Raw genomic sequence first — 23,058 nt, 5'->3', positions numbered from 1 at the left:
TGTTTTTAATGCAAATTTTGATTTTATTCAATGTACAAGAAAATTTTTAGTTATGAGAAATTAATTTTCTCCACCAACTAGTCTTCTTTTTCATCCATACCATGACATTCGCAATCCTCGACGTAACAACATTCGGGTGCTTATAACATCCCTGAGTGTCGAGTATCTTCGAATATCACGAACTGGAAACTTCGCGCTTTTCGGACCCAAAATGCTTTTGCAGTAGATTTCTTACATTCGTCAGCTTTTCTGGTGTTACTGCGACATCAATAGAAATATCCTTGGAACTGGCGCTTTTTAATTTTTTTCCTTTTTTTTTCTTCCAAATCTGTGTTTTAGGCTACTTCATCTTCCACAACTACGTTATTCTTAGTGGTTCTGCAAATCAGGAAGCGCTTTGAAGATTTAAGTTTGAAGTGAAGCTGTCCTACAGTTCTTATGTAGGTGTTTGGCATTTCCCTCCAGTTTCGAGATACTTAATCGTTCCCAAGCTTTTTTACTTTACCATACTTTTTAAATACATTGTGATATTTTTTATTAATAGGTTTTATTAATTTATTAAGCTTTATAAGTATTGTATAAATTAACATTATTTCAGTTCACATGTAGTCCATAACCTAAATCTATTGTCATGTGTGGTTGTCATGTCACCGCTGTCACTTGAGGTTCCGTTTGCCAAGTGCAACGTTGCCAAGTATATCCGTACATGAAAACCATACATAACACGTCCCCTTTAATAAAAACAAAATAAACAAAAATCAATTCACATAATATATCATAAGTACATAAATAACAATAATTAACAAATATATCAATAGGTAAATCTATCAGGAGGGCGAATGACTCTACCACTTCTGGAGGTTTTCAAACCAGGTGAAGTACTGTATGATGTAGAAGGTACATTAATGTCATTGATGGGTGATGTTCTATTAGACGTTGAAGGTACATCAATATCTTTGATAGTCTTATTTGTTTTACAGTCTCTTGTATCATCAGGTACATCTTTGCAAAGAACTGTTCTCATATTTCCCATACTTGTCCTTCCAGTAGTCACAATATCATTTTCATGACTAGTTTTCACATATGCTTGCTCACAATTTGCATTTGCATGTTGCTGTGCTTCTGACCGTACAGGTCTAAGATAGTGTCTATTACGTCTATAATCAGTATCATTTACTTTAACCATGTAATCCCTTGATCCTTTCTTTGCCACAACCACTCCAGGGTTCCATTTCCTTTTCTTTTCTTGAAGTAAAATTTGTTGTCCTGATTTTAATTCTGGTAACCTATTTGTTCCTTTTGTCATAATAGTGTTTTTGTTTTCTTTGATTTTCTCTCAATTGTGTAAAATATCTTTTATTAGAATGTCTGGGCTTTAGAAATTCCATACTGACTGGTAAGTTGGTTCTGAAATTTCTTCCAGTTAGCAACACACAAGGAGCAGGTAAATTTTGTTTTGGAGTTGTATTATAATCTTATACAGCTAGAAATGGATCTTTCTTAGTTTGTACAGATTTTAAAAACAAGTTTTTTATTGTTTGTATTGTTCTTTCCACCATGCCATTGCTACGAGGATATTGTGGACTTGATGTTGTTACTTCAATATTATATATACGGACAAAATTTAAAAATTCATGAGAGCTGAATGGAGGACCATTATCAGAAAATATTTCACAAGGCAGTCCACTAATACCAAACATATTTTTTAATTGTGTTACAACACTGCTAGCCGTTTTGTTCATTAGTTTATTAACAATTGCAAACTTCGAAAAATAATCAACCACAACTAAAAAATCTGGTGAGGCTACTGTCATGAAATTAATACCAATTTTTTGCCAAGGTATTTCAGGTACATCATGTGGTTTTAATGGCTCCCTATTGTTGCTCTTAATCAGACAGTTCAGAACAATGTTTTCTATATCCTTCATCAATCCCGGATAATAAACTGCTTCTTGAGCCTTCTTCTTACATGATACTACACCCTAATGAGACTGATGTATAACATCAAGAAATTCACCCTTCAATTCTTCAGGAATAATTAACCTTTTTTTATAAAACAATACATTCTTTAATAAATATATATCATGTCTATCAGACCAGAATTTTTTCACCTCAGAAGGTACAGAGCTTTTATGCTCAGGCCACCCATTTAAAACATAATATTTAACTTTTTGTAAAGATGGGTCAGTATCAATTGCATTTTGCAATCTTTTTTCATTTTCTTTTGATGTTGCTACAATAGAATACACTTTTAAATTATTTTCATCATCTATAAAATTAGTATTTATGGTTTTATTCAAAGGATCTCTACTTAAATTGTCAGGAACTGTGAGATTTTTGACCAGGAACATATTTGAGTGAAAATTTATATCTCATTAATTGCATTGCCAGTCTTTGGTTTTTTTAACAAACCTAAAAGAGGTCTGTGGTCTGTCTCTATTTCAAAATCTATGCCATAAAGATAGAATGAAAATCTTTCACATCCATACACTATACCAAGAACCTCCTTTTCAATGTGGTTATACCTCCTTTGGGTTGGAGTTAATGACACTGATGTAAATTCAATTGGAAACCCATCTTGCGAGACCATGGCCCCCAAACCATATGGGCTGGCATCAACAGAGAGTATGGTCTTTTTGTCAGGGTTAAAATAATGCAAAGTAGTGGCTGACGCCACAAGATTCTTTAGTTTATCAAAACATGCCTGTTTATTATGTCCCCAATGCCACTCATTTTTACTAGAAAGTAAACATCTTAGAGGACTAGTGTGTTCTGACAGGTTTGGTATAAATTTTGCAAGATATACTATGGTTCCCAAAAAACGTTTGTAATAGCTTCTGTTTTATCATGATCAGATGAAATGCCAATATTACTAATCTGATGACCTAAAAATTTCACTTTTGTTTGACAAAATTTAGATTTTCCTAAATTCAAAGTTAAGCCACTCTGTTTAATTTTTTCTAAAACACATTTCAAATTTTTATCATGTTCATTTTTAGAACATCCAAAAACCAAAATATCATCAAAATATGTTATTGTTCCTGATATACTATCTAAAAGTTCAGACATATATTTTTGAAAAATTTCAGGTGCACAGGTAAGGCCATATGGTAATCTCAGATATCTATAACGACCAAAAGGTGTAGTAAAAGTACATAAAAGTGAACTTTCATAATTCACAGGCAACTGAAGAAAAGCAGATGATGCATCTAATAATGTGAAATAATTAGCCCCTGAAAGCTTAGCAAATAAAGTATCTTGAGTAGGAATTGGAAACCTTTCTCTTTTAACATATTTATCTAGATACACAGGATCCATACATATTCTAATATCAGATCCCTTATTTTTCGGAACAACTACAATAGGATTTTGCCATTCTGTGGGTTCACTAACTGGTACAATAAGGTTTTTACGTACCATATCATCAAGTTTATCTTTAACTTGGCTCCTTATAGCCAGTAGAATTTTTCGTGTCCCATTTATGAATGGCACTGCATCACTAGATAAAGTTATATTAAAATACCTGTTGACCTTTCCTACACCTGAAAAAATGCTCTTATAACTATTTATAATATGATTTTGTTTCATTATCTATCATACTAACACTAGGCTGATCACAAACAATTTGAAAGTCTCTTGCTTCCTTTAGGCCTAATAGAGATTTTTGTTTATCATTATCTAAAATATAGAACAGACAATCTTTAAATATGTTCTTGAAAGAGCAAGGTATATAAATTTTACCAACAACATTAATAACATGTCCAGTATAGCTAGATAATGAACTATTAGTATTTTCAAGCATTTTATAATCAATATATAAATTTTTAAAATCACTACTGTTCAATATATTGACTTCACTTCCAGTATCAACTTTTAAAATACTCTCTTTACCATTAATAATGATTTTTTGGAACCATTCTGAAGAGTTCGGATTAATTTCATTAACAGTCCACACCAGCACCTGTTCATCAGTTAAATCAGTGTCAGAATTGCTACAACTACTATCGTTATCATTGATTTCATGGACTTTGTTGTTATTATCAGGACAAAATTTACGGTAGTGTCCTTTTTTGTTACACAAAGAACAATATCTGAAAAATGCAGGACACACCCCTAATATGCTGAAGTCCACATTTATAACACTGAATATAATGGTTACCTGTATTTTTGTCAGTAACTTTGTGGCTTGTAGACTGCTCCTTCTCATACTTTGAACCATACCTTGACTGTCCTGTAGATCCAGGTCTGTTTTCTTCATTTCTTTTCTTCACAACACTAACACTTTCACTTTCTTTGGATATTTCACGTTGAGTAACAGCACTATTTTCCATAGCCCTACAGATGTCTATAGCTGGTGCTAGTTTTAAATCAGCACATTGTAATAATTTTTCTTGAATTCGTAGATCATGTGTACCCAAAACAATCCTGTCCAAAATTAAAGTATCCTTTTCTTTAAACTCACATGTTGATGCTAATTGTTTCAAGGCAGTTACAAACTGATCGATACTTTCATTTTGTAATTGATCTCTTTTAAAGAATTTAAAATGTTCATAAATTAAATTCTTAAGAGGGCTGCAGTATGTATCAAACTTACACAAAACAACATTGTACTTCTGATCATCTCCAACATTTTCATACTCGAAGGTATTGAATATCTTTAGCCCTTCATCTCCCAGCTGATTTAGGAGAATAGCGATTTTTATGTGGTCTGGTTTTTCACTTTTGCCGGAGGCTGTTAAAAATAACTGGAACTTTTGCTTCTAAAATTTCCACTCGTGTGAAATATTATTTCCTTGGAAATTAAACGGTTCTAAGCCTTTACAAGAATCTGTCATCTTGATTCGAGCACAGTATAGCTCCTTTACTTACATATATTTTTTATAGGTTTTTCACATGCACCGGCTTTTAACACAACTTAACCTATCGTCACTTTTCCGCTGCCACCATGTAATGTATACCTCTTTAGGACTGTTGGACATAACATAAAGCTACTTACGATAGGTTTTATTAATTTATTAAGCTTTATAAGTATTGTATAAATTAACATTATTTCAGTTCACATGTAGTCCATAACCTAAATCTATTGTCATGTGTGGTTGTCATGTCACCGCTGTCACTTGAGGTTCCGTTTGCCAAGTGCAACGTTGCTAAGTATATCCGTACATGAAAACCATACATAATACTTACTATGCATGTTTATAGAATTGAGTTTTGTTCGATACTACTAAAAATACATTACAAATGCCTAACAGAAACCCCTCGTAGAGGGAGGGGCGTTACTAAGAACTATATAATTTTACCTTTGGGTAAAACCGTAAATAACAATATCATTAATATTGTCCTTATCAGAACCATATACAGGCGCAGCGGATGCGACAACAATAGCCGACGGATTTGCCGGGTACATACTTTCTAAAGGGAAGGATTATAATAGACAACTTTTTCCCAGAAATATGTAAATAAATATTTTTCTTTTAATAGATTTCTGGAAACTAAAATTTACCCAAAACTTTAAAAATTACAACTATGAATCTAAATAAAATAAAATCGAAAAATAATATGAACTAAATTATAATGAGACAGAACAATATGTTTATATTTTTATTTTGTCCAGATGAACTATCTGCAATTAACCCTACTTCGTTAAAGCTTGAACCTGATTCTTCAATGCGGCTGGTTAGTTCACTGAACAAAATTGAGGCAACTTTATTTGATGACTTTCGTCCTTCATCTTCTGTCCAGATGTAAAGACAAACATCTTAATGATTCAGCTTTGAACGCAAAGTGCCACAAAGAACAGAAAGATTACAAGCAATGGAGCTGGCGGCTATAGTATGCTATATATCGCTATATATCGCTATGCGATCGCTAACTTTTTGTAATCAAACTATAAAAGCAAAAATTTTCATGGTTTTTCCTTGAGTTAAAAAAAAAAAACACTTGGCCTTGCTTTTATGTATGTACATGGTTTTTGGTAATCAGCTCCTTACGAATTTTAGTATTTTTCGCAACCTTTAAGCGTTCTCCCAATTCTGAACAATTACGGCCTTCGCCAGTAGCTGGGGTTCCAAATCTACTATTAAATGCAGTGTTAAAAATGTACCGGAAATAATAATCCTTTTCTTTCAGTTCTTCCGTTACTGATGCATTCTACAATACAGTCAATTTGGCAATATTCAATTCACTTGTAAGATATACCGGGTAACTTTTACCTCTTGTATAATTAGAGTTGTGTTAAGCACAATGAAGAGGAAGAACAAAGCGGGTTCCGTGCAGGAAGATCGTGCACCGATAACGTATTTTGTCTTAAACAAATAATAGAAAAAAGATCGGCTAAGAATCTAGAAACTCATATTACTTTTGTAGACCTGCAAAAAGCATATGACAACATCCCCTTAACAAAACTGTGGACAACGTTGAAAAGATCTAACATCAACCACACATTGATAAATGCTGTACAAGAACTATATAGAGACTCTAAGGCACAGATAAAAACAGGAAAATATCTAACGGAAGAATTCCTGGTTACAAAAGGCTTGCGACAGGGATGCTGTATCTCACCAACCTTATTCAAGATATATGTTGCAGCGGCATTGGAAAGATGGAAAAGAAAGGTACATAGGATGGGTATAGAGCTTAGCAATGAATGTATATATACACTCCAGTTTGCTGATGACCAGGTAGTGCTAGCGACCGACAGGGAAGACATGCAGTACATGCTAAGAAAACTGATAGAAGAATATAACGACTGGGGAATGAATGTCAATACAACAAAAACCAAATATCTTTGTATTGGAAACGAGTCAGATAACATAGACCTCGAAAACGGACAACATATTTCCTGCTGTCAGAGCTATGACTACTTGGGTGTTGCCTTTGACAATACAGGAACTGATACACGGGAAATAGAAAAACGAATCACTCAAGCAAAGAAAGTCTTAGGATGTCTCAATAGTATACTGTGGAGTAAAGAGATAACGAAAGGAAGGCAATTTAATATATATGAGACCATGATTAAAACTACTCTTCTTTATGGCGCTGAAACATGGAGAATTAGTGAAAAGAACAAAAAGCGAATAGAAGCAGTAGAGATGGATGCAATGAGAAGATCTTTAGGTATTTCCAGACGAGACCGAATCAGAAATGATGTAATAAAACAACGTATGGGAATAGAAGGAAATATAACTCAAGATATAGAGAAGAAACAATTAAGGTGGTATGGGCATGTTCAACGGATGCCAGCAACAAGACTCCCCAAAATAGTAGTAGAATGGCAACCGATAGGTCGACGGAAAAGAGGAAGACCCAGATTAGAATGGCAACACGGCGTAAACAAGTCCATGAGCGAAAGAAATTTAACAACAAACGACTGCGAAGATAGGAAGAGATGGTGTTTAGGTATCGGACAACGTCGAAAGACGTTCTAAACCGATATATAAATAATTAGAGTTCACAGGATTCAGTCGCTTTATGAAAGTTTAAACAACCTGTCGCTTATCAAAATAAATGTAAAATTTATTAAAACCGCCTCTAAAAAACTCGGGCCACTCTATGTTTCATAATTTGCACAACTATTAAAAAAGTCCGTTAGCAAACAGACGTAGTATAAATTCGATACTTAAAAATCATTCCTCCTGGTCCGGCTTCCTGCTTGTCGGGCCTTATTCTCTGTGGAGGCATAGCACACACATACTTCAACAGAAATGCATTTTGATTCTGTTTTTCTGGCACTGCATACAAAGAGGCGTAAAACTTCTCGATATAAGACGCAGGAATTTTAATACAGTCGGCGTGATTACAGCTTGCATGTCTTGGTGTAGATTTGCTTAAGTACCTTCAACAAAGAGGGAAAAAAAAACAATTCACAATTTCCTAAATCAATGGCCAATAAGAAAACTTAGCCTTAAAACACAACTTCAGCCTTACATCACTCAAAGCATCCTACAAAACTAGCCAGCTGTAGGCACTTCTGAACGGTTAAAAACTACCAAATACTTATATAATAGAAACTACTCATGTTTCATGGTTTTCTGCGCCACAAAGCTTGTTGTTACAGAAGGAAGGACACTCATCTCAAACGTTTTTTGACATTGACGTTACCAAGCAACGAGCTTGAGAAATTTGTCATCAAATTATGAGGCATTCATCAATGTCCGAGGGATATTCGGCGGATAATTTTTCGAAACAAAAAATCATAACTCAACATAACGAAACATTTATTTATTAAAAGTACAGTTAGTGAAAGTACAATTATTAAAATTTAAGTTAACATTAGATTTTGAAACGTGACATTTTGAAATTTATTTGGATGAAGTTGTCAAACTCGATCGTGTCATAGGGATTGAAAATTGCACTGAATGCAATTATCAGTCTAATGTTGACATGATTGGATGAAATTGTTCCACATGACACAAAATGACGAAATTTGAATGGTTGTTAGAACAGTCGAAAAATTATCATTACAATTAATTCTGGTTTGATTCCATACAAATATCTGCAATATTTAGCTTTTATTTTAAGAAAGTTTTTTGAAGTGGAATTTCGCAAAACTGTAAATTTACCACATCTGCGTTAAGTAAAATATTGAGTATTATTTTTATTTCCGTATTAGTCTTTTACTTCTATGAAACAGATCGATTAACATTATTATTAAACGAAAAACAAATTACAACTATGTACCTAGAATTTTGTAATATACATAATAAAGACATATTAATGCTGAACTATCGATATGGTCGCAGATTAAATTTTATTGGCTCATTTCATAGAAGCCATATTCATAAAAATAACCATTCTTTATAATGGATAGAAAATAATGTGATACATCAAATCCTTACGCTTTGTTTATTTGAGTTTTTATAATTTGTAACTCAACTTAATGACATTTATATCGCATGTAATCAATACCTTATGCTATTTCTAATTTAACCATATGTAGTAGGAATAACGTCAAGAGGTTAATGACACCTCACCTTTTTCTTTTAGTCAATTGAGATACACATTCCTGATATTACTATGTTGCACTAAATAACATAGATTGATTACTAATATACTCTGTTTTGTTTTATTTCTATAAATATACAGGGTGTTTCACGTATGTTAAACTATATATATATATATATACAGTGTGTCAATTTTAAAACTTACAATGGGCTATATCTCACGAACAAAAGCTGATATCAAAAAATGCTTGAAACCGTTTCTAGGACAGTAAGGGAAACTAAAATGACATGAAAGAGAAATCACCCCCATCAACCCCCTAGGCTCCACCCACCACAACCAAAAAAATTTAAATTGCAAACCCCTAATTGTGATACATCATTGAAAAGAGTAAAGTGTTATATACCTGAGGTTTACCGTTCATTATTTAAAATTTTTTTAAAAATGTGTAGTTGGACATAGTGTTGTTTATAAATAATGTGGCATTGCATGTTAAGGTCTTTACGAAATAAACAATACAAACACATAAAACAGCCTATACTATTATTTTATTAGAGGTAAATATTATAATGTTATAATAATTAAGTAAAATTATAGACGACAAGTTTCAAAATTGTTAAAGATCAATTATCTCCATATCATCTTCATCTTCTTGTGGGTAATCGTTTGTGGCTACATCGTTGTGTTAAATTTTGATAAAACGCATGACAAACTGACGGAACAAACGGCAGTAGTGCAATCAAGTCATTGTACTTTTGTTTTGTGATTGGTAATGGGATTACTGAGACTTGATTTAATTGGGCTGGAAACGTTACTTGCTGTCTTCGATACCTCATGAAGTCCACTTCCTTCATACATATTTTGATTATTGAAATCGGTCTTATAAAAGAACTTTCCAATGTGTTCTTGTTGGACTTGTAGGAAAACACATGTTGACAGTAAAACAGGGTCTTCATTAACATTTTTTTTCTATTTACAAAAGGAGGATTAGATGACAATTTCTTATCGAACAGCGTTTTGAAGTTTTTGAAATCTGCAAGTTCAATATTGTGCACTGTGTATTTACCTGATGTTTGCCTAAGTAGTTGTTGCCAGTCCCATGGTGTTAAAATGGCCAAATTGGAGAGTTTCTTTCTTTTTCTTTCGAATAAAGCATGAACAGTGTCTGCTTCCATATGTGTGTGCCCTTTCAGTAAAAACTTTTGAGTGATCGTCTTTATTTGCAGTATCCAAAAATAGCACATTATAATACTATTTTTATTTTGTCCATGGCAGTTATCGGTCCAAAGAGTGATGTCGTCTACTTGACTACCTGGAATTGTATTGTCAGCCCATTTCAAAATTGACGAGGCAATTTCATTTGCACCTCGGGCCCCTTTCGATTCGTCCCACATTATACATTGTACAGAAAAATCACTGGCATCATGTAATGTAAAATTTAATGTCCAAAGCTTCCTTTTGTAGAAACTAATACAATTGTTTGTTAGTGGTGAAGGCAAACATTTTTGCAAATCACCAGATAGTACTTTGTATTTTGGTGACTCTTTAGCTATTAGAAAGTCCAATTGTTTTAAGGTATACCGAGTTTTAGATTCAATTAGGTGAGCATCATAATCAGTCTGTACACTGGTTAGTTCATCTGCAGTAAGATTATTTTTTAATTGAGCGGTGAATGTACTGCATGTATCGCAAATGTCTCTTTCGGGCTTGGATGTAGCTTTGGATGTAGCTTTGGATCTACATGTCTTTCATTGCATTCATCAATGTACAGTTGATATATCTTTTCTATTGTAATTTCTCTGCCCAGATAATCTCTCTTACTCCTTTCTCTGGAATAATGACTCTCGTATTTTGGGAATGATTTAATATGTTGATGTATACTATTTATGGTTTCGGTAGGAGTTTTATTGGTTGGCGTGTATCTACCTCTTTGACCAGTTTTTAATAAACCTCCTGGCTCAATTTTTTTCAACATATTTACTACTACTAAATTAGATATACAAAGTGTGTTTAAAAACATAACCTTGCACACCTTCAATAGCTGATTGTTCACTGTAAAATGGTAGTGTAGTGTATTATTTTTAGATTTGGTAGAATTTAGATCTTTTTTTCTTGATCGAAGAGTAGGTTGGATGTCGATACATGAGAAGATAAATTGCTTTTTAAGATCTGAAACGTTGGTCTCAGTCCAGTATGAGTTGAAAATTTTTTGACTTTCGTATTCTGGCAATCTTTCAGAGCATTTCATGCGACACATGCAAGGAGGCTTTAACATTTTTGCAGGCATGTCTTTGCCTCTTTTACTGAGATACTCTTTCCCACCAGCTATTTTTCGTTTGTGAACATTACCTTTTTGTTTGCACTTAGTTATATTTTGTACCTTTCTTTTAACACTTTTCTCTTCTAAAATAACATTATGTTCATTGAAATTGCCTGCATCACTGCTTAGGGATAAATCGTCCTGAAGAAGATTTTTTTATTGTCCCACTAATCGTAGGAGTAATAATAGCTTTCTCTTTTACCTTTGTTTTCGCTGGTTTACTTATACGTCTCATATCATTGTCGTCCGATTCTGAGCTTTCACCACTTGGAGGCTCATAGATTTTATCAATATCCGAATTTTCATCTCCACACAATTTACAATTTTCACTTCTTTCTTATAACGAATATATTATATCAAACCAGCTAAAAGAAGGACTTGAATCGTGTTTTATTATAATTTATGAAAATATTTTAATTCAAAAATAATGTTAAAAAATAAAAAATTTAGACATGACTTTAAATTATTATGTTTAATTTCAAATCGAGAGCTGTCATTCGTTTCTCGTAAAGTGTAGCACAAAACTGTATTGAGTTGTGGCATACTAGAATAAATAAAACACTCTGGAAAAATTGAAAATTTAATTTGAAATTAATACAAAATGAATAACTTTTACAGTGAACGTGTGTGTAAATATATGTAATATAATTCGAAACTGCTGAAATAATAGTATTTTGTCATATCTCCATTATTAAAAAATTCTTCAAACATTTTGGACATTAACTCAACCGTCTCTCTGGTTATTAAATATACTAGATACCGTTTTTTGTTGTTAATAATAAAAATAATATTTATCTAAACACATTTTTGAAAGTTATTTTTTTTTTATTTAGATTTAGTGCAATTCCGTTATCTGTGATGGCAACAATGAATTGTTTCACAAACCATTGTCTCCAGTCTGAACCAGAGATATGTAAGAGAGGCTCTCTTATATATCTCTGGTCTGAACACTGGTTTACATTGGGAAAAAAGTGTACCATTTTTATATGACGCGAAGTGTACAAGGGTACATAACACTATGTCCGGATGGTAAATGACAGTGCACACATATAGTAGAGGTAAACAACACCAAGTCCACATGGTGTTGTTTACCTCTGACTGGAAGTGAACTTGGTGTTTATTAAAAAGTCGGTAACTTGCCGGAAAATTGTCTCTGGACATAGTATGGTTTACCTATGTGTAGAGCCAGAAAAGTTATATTCAAAAGTGCAATAATCTAAATTTCGATAAAAATAGACATAGTGTCCTCTACTTCCGGGGTACACAATATCCTTATAAAGCTTAATAAAATCTATCGTAAGTAGCTTTATGTTATATTATGTCCCACAGTCCTAAAGAGGCATACATTATCGTTTATATGAAGCTGTTAAACAGATAAACGTTGAGCAATTTTTATTTTTGCTATTTTTTATGAGTCTCATGAGATCAATAAAATTTATAACTTCCATTGAACGGTCGCTATGGAATTTCCATTATTAGAGCCTAATATTCCAAACTTATAACATGAAATATCGATTTTGAGTTTTGGCAATAAATATGAGGAACTTGAAATATGCCTAAAAAAGGCTGAATTTAAACTTTCACCTTACAAACTTCTACTTTAATGGCATCTTCGTCTCTGACGAATGGACTAGAGATGTAATTTCTATTCCTATTTTAATTCTTGCAGAATTCTCCTTATAATATCTTAAGTAGCCTTAATAAGAATTGAATTTACTTTCAAATTCGTCATTTTCTTCCACAACTATATCCTTTATTTTATACGTCGATTTTCAATGTAAGTAAATTATCTATGATAGATCATCCAGCTCTAAACCCTGTTTGCTCTTTTGGTTGTTTGTCTTTAATGTCTACTTCTACTAGTTTTCGCAATATTTTGGAGTATATAATACCTATAGTTGCTATTACTGCTTTTCCCCGAAAATTTATTTTATCAGTTTTTGTGCCTCTTTTATGGATTGTAGAAATGTTGTAGGAAGAATATCAAACCTAAAGAAGGATAAACATATGAAACAAGACAGAATTCTTGTTGATAATCTGCACAGTAAAACCGTTGCGAGAGTATTGGAGACAAAGGGATAAGGAAATAGACAGCCTGGAAGAGGGGGAAAATGTAGAAGAGTTGTGGACAACATGTAGAAACATAATAACTAAGAAGGCACTGAGAAGGTTTAAACTGATCACATTTTTATTGAGCTCTAAAAGAATGGTGCCGACGCCCTGCAAGAAGCACTTCATAAACTTTTACTTCTTGTCTGGCAAAATGAGACCATGCCCTGTGAATGATCTTAAGGCGTGATATGTCCGTTATATAAAAAAGACGATCAGCTCCAGTGTGACAATTACAGAGGTATAACTCTGTTAATTGCTTCTTACAAAATACTAGTAGATATTCTCTATTAAGGGCTACAAGGCCGCATACGACAGTGTCACGAGAACGGTACTATACCTATCAATGCGTGAGTTTGGTATACCAGAAAAACTTCGTTAGGATACAGAGAGAAAATTCTCTATCGTTTCAGATAAAGCATGGTCTCAGACAAGGGTATCCCTGGCTTGCCTTCTATTTAACATTGCTTTGGAAAAGGCAGTCCGAGACACACGAAGAGACGGCGGTACTATTTAAAATAGATCGATACAAATCTTAGCATACGCTGATGACATTGACATAATAGGGTCTAGCAAGCGAGATGGTAAGCAATATTTCCTAGAATTGGAAACGGCTGCGAAACTGGTCGGTCTAGTCATCAACGAAGACAATACCAAGTACATGTTGGTTACTAAGGATCCTATAGAAAATGAGTAACGGGAAACAGCATTCGAAAGTCATATCTTTAAACGTAATAACATCTTCACATACCTTGGCTCACTAGTGACTACTACCAATAAAACAAGCAAAGAAATTAAAAGACGAATAAACCTTAGAAACAGGGTATACTATGGATTCCAAAAACAATTCCACTCAGGAAATATCCAAAAAAAAAACTAAAAATTATTATATACAAAAAACTGCTGAGGCCGGTCCTCACATACGGGGCAAAAACATGAACTCTAACGCAGAAGAATGAAAGACTTCTGGGAATATCCGAGCGTAAGATACTCCGCAAAATATTTGGAGCTATAAACGAGCAAGGCCAGTGGCGAAAAAGATTTAAATTCGAATTATACCAACTATTTAATGAACCAGATGTCGTAACGTTCCTTAAAACACAGCAACTTAAATGAGCTGGACACAGTTGAGACCGACTTAGGGATACTAGAGATCAGAAGATGGCACAGAAATCAAACAGAGTGGCGACTAATCTTAGAGCAGGCCAGAATCCACAAAGGATTGTCGAGCCAAAGATGATGATGATGATAAGAAATGTTGCACTTTGCCCTCTTCTAGAACTTATTCGCTGTTTAAACAACTTTCAAATAATCGGCGAAACATTTCAAACAGTAGTTGTGAGCCGTATTTTAGTCAATCCGGGTATATTCAACTGACTTTTGGGATTTTTTTAATTTCGTTTTCTTAACTGCATCTAAAATTATTATATTTTTTAGCTCTATCCATCCTTAATCTTCTATTATGTTCATTTGTTTGTAGGAACTTTTTTTCTGTCAGCAGATCTTCGAAGTGCTTTATCCATGTTTTGTCCGATACAATTTGTAACGATAAGACTACCAAAGAGAATTAAAATACTATTATAAAATAATACATCAATCAACTACGGGAGCTTATCGTCTATGCTCCGCCTAGCTCAGTCTCTTAAGTGTGAATCCGTCTTGTCTTAAACTATGAAACAATGAAAATTCAGTTCAAATTCAAATTCAGGTAACAAATAAAACAATGAATTAACTAGTCATATTTATTCAACATAAAACAAAATAATATTTAGTTTGCACAAACAAACCATGCCTAAAGCTCTACAATAAACAAATTTAATACTGATACTTATGGCTTCATGTGGATGGCTTCTGATGGTGTTTGGATGGTCTTAAAGAAAGCTGCAGTCTTAGTTGGTTGGATATGTGATTAATCCATCATTTAATTTAATAAATTATCCCATGAATTATTCCATAAATTATTTCATAAAGTATTTCATAAAATATTCCATAAAATATTCCATAAAAAAATTCCAGAAACTAGAATGTAACACAACCTGTATTAGGAAGACATCAAAAAAGATTAACTTCTTTGCCAAATATTTTACAAAGTCACAATCAAACAAATAGCAGATGGCAAGGATAAAGTGAAATAGAAATATTATTAACATTAGTTAAGTTTTATAAGATTCCTATATGTATAAAATTGAAAACGTGGCTTTGGAAAAAGTGAGGTTATGAATATTGAAAATACATTATAAACTGAAATATAATTATTATTCAAATTAGTTTTTGTAAGATTCCTACATGCATAAAATTAAAAACGTGGCTTTGGAAGAAATGAGGTTATGAATATTGAAAATACAGCCAGAAATATTAAATATAGGTTACAATGAAAGTACTTACCCCAAGAGATTTCTGCAGACCATAAAATGAACCTTATTCTATATTTCCTTCTTTTATAAATTTCAACTACAGACAAAAAAATATATCCCACCACGTTTGAAAGCTGATTGACTAAAATTAGTGGAGAGTGACTACAATGAAGAATAGCACAGAAGCCATTGAACGCATGCCTATGATAGAATTAGCTCTTCTGTCAACATAGAACAGAATATTTAATGTACCGGATAGAAAGCGAGAGGGCGCCAACAATTTTTGAATAAAAAATAGTAAAAAAGAAACTTAAGGTTAAGGAATTAATAAATTAATAAGGAATTTAAAGTAAAATGGGTGTAAAGCTAGTTCGCGTCCGTAGTAGAATACTACACGTGCACCCTGGGTAATGCTAAATAAACTAGCACTATAGGCAGCCAGATAATCTAGACTCTCTAGATCTCCTGGCAAGAACACATCACGATAAGATAATATGCCTACAACTAACAATTAAAACGGATTTTTTCAGGACCAAGCGACAAAAGAACTCGGACCAAGCGTTAGAATCTGCCATTTAAATATAGAAGGTATTAGTAGAAGTAAGTGTAAGTACCTTCAAAAGGTTCTCATTGAAAATAATATCGACGTGGTCGCAATTCAGGAAACACATGTAGAAAACGAAGAACAAATTCTCGCTAGAGGAAGAATTCATGGCTATGATTTATTGGGTGCAACTTACCATCCAGCTTATGGAGTAGCAACCTATGTTCGAAACAAAATAGAAAATGCACACGTATGTTCTACATCAGACATAAATAACATTCATACGGTTACCATACAAATTGGCGAAATTACTATCAGCAATATTTATAAACCCCCGGCAGTCCTGTGGCCTCCGCATATTATTCACGCCCATCCACACCTCTCAGTTTATGTGGGAGATTTCAACAGTCACCATGAACTCTGGAAGTATAGGCAAAGTGATCAAAACGGCGAGGCTTTGCTAAACTGGAGCGAAGAGGTTGACACTTATTTAGTCTTTGACGCTAAAGATCAGGGAACTTTTCGATCTGCAGCCTGGAAACGAGAATACAACCCAGACCTATACTTTGTCTCCACAAATGAAAACAATCAACCCCTGGCAACTTCACGTACAGTACTCCCAGATTTTCCACATAGCCAACATAGACCAGTTGTAATAGAAGTTGGCATCAAAATACCAATAATGACATCTTTTCCTCGACCTAGGTGGAACTTTAAAAAAGCAGACTGGACAACTTTTACTGAGAGATTGGACAAATGTTTGGGATGGATAACCTCAACACGTGAAAACTACATGAGATTTGTTGGCGCGGTTATCTCTACAGCGAAGAAAACTATACCCAGGGGATATCGTAAAGAGTATGTCCCAGGATGGGATGAAAAATGTGAGAAATTATATCAAGAATACAACGAAAGCCAAGACCGAGAAATTGCGGACGAACTACTGCACAGTTTGGATGCAGCCAGACGACAAAAATGGATGGAAACTGTGGAAAAACTAGACTTTGGTAAAGCAAGCAGAAAAGCATGATCCTTACTTAGAAAACTTGGTAGTAGCAGACACACAACTAGAGATAAAGTACCAAAAGTTCCCAACAGAGTGGCTTCCCACATAGTAGCTACCTCAAGAGCACCTAGAGATCGTGACCACATCACCAAAGTAAAGCAAGAACTAAAAATACTGAAGTCTGAATGCCCGCTTACATCTCAATACTCTGAAGCGTTTACTCTAGAAGAAATTAACTCAGCAATATCAGAAGTTAGGTCTGGAAAGGCACCCGGCTTCGATAAAATTCATCCAGAATTTTTACTCCTCTGTGGCAAATATGCTAGGAAATGGCTGGTTGATTTCTACACAGATATGATAAAATCAGGGGAAATCCCCCACTCACTAAAAAGGGCCTCCATTATAGCCATATTAAAACCGGGAAAGGCAAATGATCAGCCTCAAAACTACCGACCGATTGCACTGCTGAGCTGTGTCTATAAACTGTTGGAACGATTAATCTACAACAGAATTAGTAATAACATATTTGAATTGATACCTATTGAGCAAGCAGGGTTCAGACCTAACCGCAGCTGCACAGATCAGATCCTATCCCTAACAACACATATTGAAGCAGGTTTTCAAAGAAAGCAAAAAAGCTGTCAGCTGCATACGACACCGTCTGGAGACAAGGACTAATCTGCAAACTAATCCGTGCCATCCCGTGTCAAAAGATAACTAGACTCATTGATAGCACGCTCACCGACAGACCTTTCCAAGTCACAATGGGCAACTCAAAAAGTGTCCAAATGAAGCTCAGCAATGGACTGCCACAGGGATCTGTTTTGGCACCCTTACTGTTTAATTTATACATCGCGGACCTACCTAGGACAAATTCGCAGAAATTTGGCTACGCTGACGACTGGGCCATTGCAGCAAGACATAATAACATGGCAGTTACAGAAACAATACTAACAGATGACCTTGCCATTATGGGAGAATACTTTCGCAAATGGAGGCTACGGCCTAATGCGACAAAAACCGAAGTGTGCTGTTTCCATCTAAATAATGCCCAAGCCAACAAAAAACTGTCCGTTCACTTTGAAGACAGACTACTAACTCATAACTCAACACCAAAATATCTTGGAGTGACACTTGACAGAACTTTAAGTTTTAAAGAACACCTACAAAGAACGGCAGCAAAACTGAAAACGCGAAATAATATAATCCAAAAGCTATGTGGTACCACATGGGGTCCTCAGCCTCCGTACTCAGATCATCTGCTATCGGACTTGTATACTCGACAGCTGAATATGCTTCCCCAGTATGGCTCAATAGCAAACACACGAAGATTATTGACACCCAATTAAACCAGACAATGCGAATGATTTCAAGTACAATTAGACCAACACCCAACTATTGGCTTCCCATCCTGAGTCACATTCCACCGCCGAAACTACGAAGAAGTCACTCCCTTCTCAGAGAATATCGAAAAATCCAGTCTAACCATCAACTACCCATCCACCATGATAGGCGTGATATCGAAATGAACAGACTGCGCTCCAGATATCCTGTCATGTTAAGGGCCACCTGCTTACATCAGGAACATTTCGACCTCACCAACGCTTGGAGAAGACAATGGGAGCGCGACTCACCACAGGAAGCACAGCAAATGGCCTGTATCGATCAGAAACCGCCAGGCTTTGAACTGACCCGGAGTACATGGACAACGCTAAACAGAATAAGAACAAGAAGCGGTAGATGTGCTGACAGCTTACATAAATGGGGAAAAGCCCTTACTCCGGAGTGTGACTGTGGTGCGCAACGACAGACCGTCCGTCACATTGTTGAAGAATGCCCCCGAAGGCAGTTCCATGGAGTTTTTGACGAGTTCCTGAATGCGACCGAAGATGTTTTAGACTATATTAATGCATTAGATGTTCGTTTGTAATACTCCATGTAATGTTTTATATTGCTTTTTAAATATGTGTTCTTATTGTATGCCATACGATAAATAAATAAAATAAAAATTAAAGTAAAATAATTATTTAAACATAAAATTAATAAAGATGTGACGTTTATAACGTTACAAATTCTTAATTAAACGTTGTTTGTTATTAGTTGTTCAAACAGTTGGTATAGAAAATTTCTTCCTCCGATGTAATGGTGATGACAGCAAAATTAACCCAAGATATTTAACCCCCCAGGACCTTATTAGATACGCCCATGTAAAAAGGAAGGTATGAAAAATATACTCAGACATTAGATGCATTTTATAAAAAAAGATCAGATTAGATAGCAAATATTAAATATATGTTAGGAATTCTAATAGTCCCATTTGTTTTAATGCATCAAGTTTGAACGTTTTATAGGCGCCTTAACAACTCCCATGCTAAACAAAATGAATAAAGGTGGGAAACTACTTAAATAATTAGCCCTATTATCTTGTTCAACTTCAATTATTTCAATTATTAGATATTTATACGACAGATGCAACATTAAATAATTTAGGTGTATATATCTTAAGAGTCAACTCATCAATTACTTAACTAATTTTCCAATTACTTATTTAGGCGATTTTATGTCGGTACTTACCATTTCCAATAGCCATTATATTTCCATTTGTCAACTTTAATTTAAATGACTTCTAATACATAAACGTATTGTTAATTGAACGCCTTGCTTGAAATTCTAGTTTCCTATATTAAACAATATAAAACACTTAAACGAGGAGACTTAAAGGTAATGTATTTACAGGATTGGACTACTAGGTAATAAAAACTGGTTACATAAAAGTACAGTTGTTGATCAACACATAATTGGGTAATGATATTAAATAAAATACGCATTTGGAAACTACAATAAAAATCTCCCGAGTTGTAAATAAATATAGAGACGGGGATTAAATATTAAAATTTTTTTGACTACTATTTATAGTCGGTTCGCTATATTTACGCGGGTTTCGGATTAACAAAATTATGCTAATGACTCATTGATAACCAGTTGCAGTAAACGACTTCCCAGAAAATTAGGTAAAAACTGCATTAATGGTCATATTTTAAAATACATTAAAATAACATTAGGGTAGGTATAAATTTGTTACAATATTGCAGTTGAATTGATTCTTTGCCAGTGTTGACATTGTATGTTTGGTGGAAATATTTAAAAATGCCTAGACGTGTGAGATGTAGATAGTCTAATTTGTAGTGTACATAAGTATTTTACGGATGAAAAAGAAAATGGCGGTCCTTTAAAATCGGTAATGTCTGTTCAACAACGCGTATGTAATTCTCTAGGAATTAGTGAAACCAATCTAAGAGGAGTATTCCAAATTCGCAATAATGAACGGCCGAAAGAAGATCACCGAAAAACTCTCCTATCATTGAAAACGAAAGATATTCCAGATGGAAAAAAATTTGAAATTCGTGATACCATTTATCGAATGCGAGCCAACAAGGAACATGTGACCTTAAATACAATTCTCTCGGAATTAAAAGATAGAAAATTTGACGAAATTTGCAGAACAAGAACGAAGTTCTGTTGTGCATAAAAGAATTAACTTTCTAAGAAACTATTCTAAATTAAAAGAAGAAAAGGCAAATTTTATATATTTAGACGAAACAAGGATATTTTCTAGGGGTGCAACCAAGAGAATATGGCAAGATGATAACGTAAAGTCTATCAAACATACTGATGAAGAAGGGACGCGACACATAATTTTACATGCAGGAGGGAAATCGGGTTTTATAGAAGGTGCTGATTTAATATTTTCATCTAAATCAAAATCAAGTGACTATCACGATAATATGAACACAGAAATGTTTGTAAAATGGTTACATGAAAAACTTCTCCCAGGTTTAAGTGAGCCCAGCGTAATTATTTTGGACAATACACCTTACCATTCTGAAGTATTAAACAAAAGTCCAACGAATTCTTGGACTGTTAATAAAATTAAAGAATGGTTGACAAAAGAACATATACCATTTACACAACATATTTTAAAATCAGAATTATTACGATTGGCAAATATCCACGCAAAACCAAAAACCTTTGTTGTGGATCAGATTATTAAAAGTTACGGTCATCAAGTTTTACGTCTGCCACCGTATCATTGCCAGTTTAATCCCATCGAATATATATGGGGAATAGCAAAACAATATTATGACAACCATATTGGGCCTAACGGTTATAGCGACGACGCAGTTCGGGAAACTTGGCGAAAGGCACTTTCAATTATTGTAACTCCAGAAGTGTGGTGCAACTGTATATTCAAGTGCGAGAAATTATAGAAGATTGGTGGACTCGTGAAAATAAAATAAACAAAATAAGTCCAATCATAATAACAATTAATGGTGATGGCAGTGATGATGATGACGATTATGATATTTTTGATGATAATGTCTGATTTTCATTTTTGTTGGCAAAGTTAAATTTTTTTATTTTTCGTTAGAAATTCTCTTCGTGGAACAAATATACATAGACCATATTTTCTGTGTGAAGTGTAATATAAAATTATTATTAGGTTTATATTAGCCACATTAGACTCCATTAATGAAGTAATTCTCCTTATTATACTGTCAATTATATAAAAGATTTTCCATTATTATTTAATTAAAAAAAGTTATGGATTATTTTTCATTTCATTGACCAGTTGATATTTCCCCAAAGAGCAGGTAATTAAAACTGGGTACTTACAATAAAATTTTTAATCCGAAACCCGCGTAAATATAGCGAACCGACTATATGACTGGTGTCTACCTAGAAAAGGGATAAACGGAAATGCTCTAATTATAGGGGAATAATTATTATCAGCTTAGAGGGGAGGTTGTACGGTCGAATAATAAAAGAAAGAATAGATTCAGAATACGAAGACATAGAAGAACAAAATGGATTTCGTGCAGGAAGATCGTGCACTGATGGTATATTCGTTCTGCAGCAGGTATTTGAAAAACGGAAGGCAAGGAATCTATCTACCCACCTATTGTTTGTAGATTTAGAGAAGGCATACGATATGGTACCTATGAAAAAACTGTTTCAAACCTTTTCAGACGAAAGTAGGTTTGAGTAGAGAGTATGTGGATGCTATCGCAAATATATGCAAAAATGCAAGAAGTGTCGTTAACCCTTAACTAGTCGCTACATGGTCAAAAAGACCGCACGTATTAAAAATTGGTAATATTTCGGAAAAAAATTACATTTGGCAACCACGGCCTTCAGTAGCTTACTCGTTCCATACAAGGAGCCTCAGAACTAAATTAGAGTAGCGGGAGGTATGTTGATTAGGAGTTACAGCGCAAAGGTCATAATTTCCGCGCGCGTCTAGTCAGCTAAAAAGTTTTTATAAATCGTTTTATTGTCTTTCTTATCACCTTAAGGTATGTGTAAACGCTAGTTTTTTTAAATAATATACTATTATACTTTTGTCTAATTGTTTAGTAACCTTTTGAATATACCTCTCTTTCTTTTACTATGTAATTAGTTATCAAATTTTAAATTAGTTTGCAGCAAATTACTATTACGATATTTCATAATTTTCTTTGTTCTATTATTGAGAATCAAATATTAATTTTTTTAAATTTTAAGCTACAGCAAACTTTTATATATAACTTGTTTGGCTTTATTTTTAGAATGGACTATGAGAAGGAACAAAGGAGACTTCAAGCCCTCATGGAAGAAGAACCGCTTGATATAGAATATGACGATGACGAGAATAAAGTAAATCCAGAAGTTATTGATGAGAGGTCGGAAGATTCGGAAAGCGAACAAGAATAGGATTTAGAGGAAATAGGAGAAGTTTTACTAAATA

General features: G+C 34.0%; 1 protein-coding gene across 1 annotated transcript; it reads left to right on the top strand.

Moving 5' to 3' along the window:
• Window positions 1-5,589: 5,589 nt before the first annotated feature.
• LOC140449098 (uncharacterized) lies at window positions 5,590-23,024 on the top strand. Its single transcript, XM_072542241.1, has 4 exons — window positions 5,590-5,676; window positions 16,254-17,125; window positions 17,309-17,758; window positions 22,880-23,024. The coding sequence occupies exons 1-4, from the start codon at window positions 5,590-5,592 to the stop codon at window positions 23,022-23,024; spliced, it is 1,554 nt and encodes a 517-aa protein (XP_072398342.1).
• Window positions 23,025-23,058: the final 34 nt, after the last annotated feature.

This window comes from Diabrotica undecimpunctata, chromosome 8 (genome assembly GCF_040954645.1).
Source record: "Diabrotica undecimpunctata isolate CICGRU chromosome 8, icDiaUnde3, whole genome shotgun sequence".
Taxonomy (NCBI): Eukaryota; Metazoa; Arthropoda; class Insecta; order Coleoptera; family Chrysomelidae; genus Diabrotica; species Diabrotica undecimpunctata.
The sequence above is the reverse complement of the archived record's forward strand: the minus strand, read 5'-3'. Positions and strand labels throughout refer to the sequence as shown.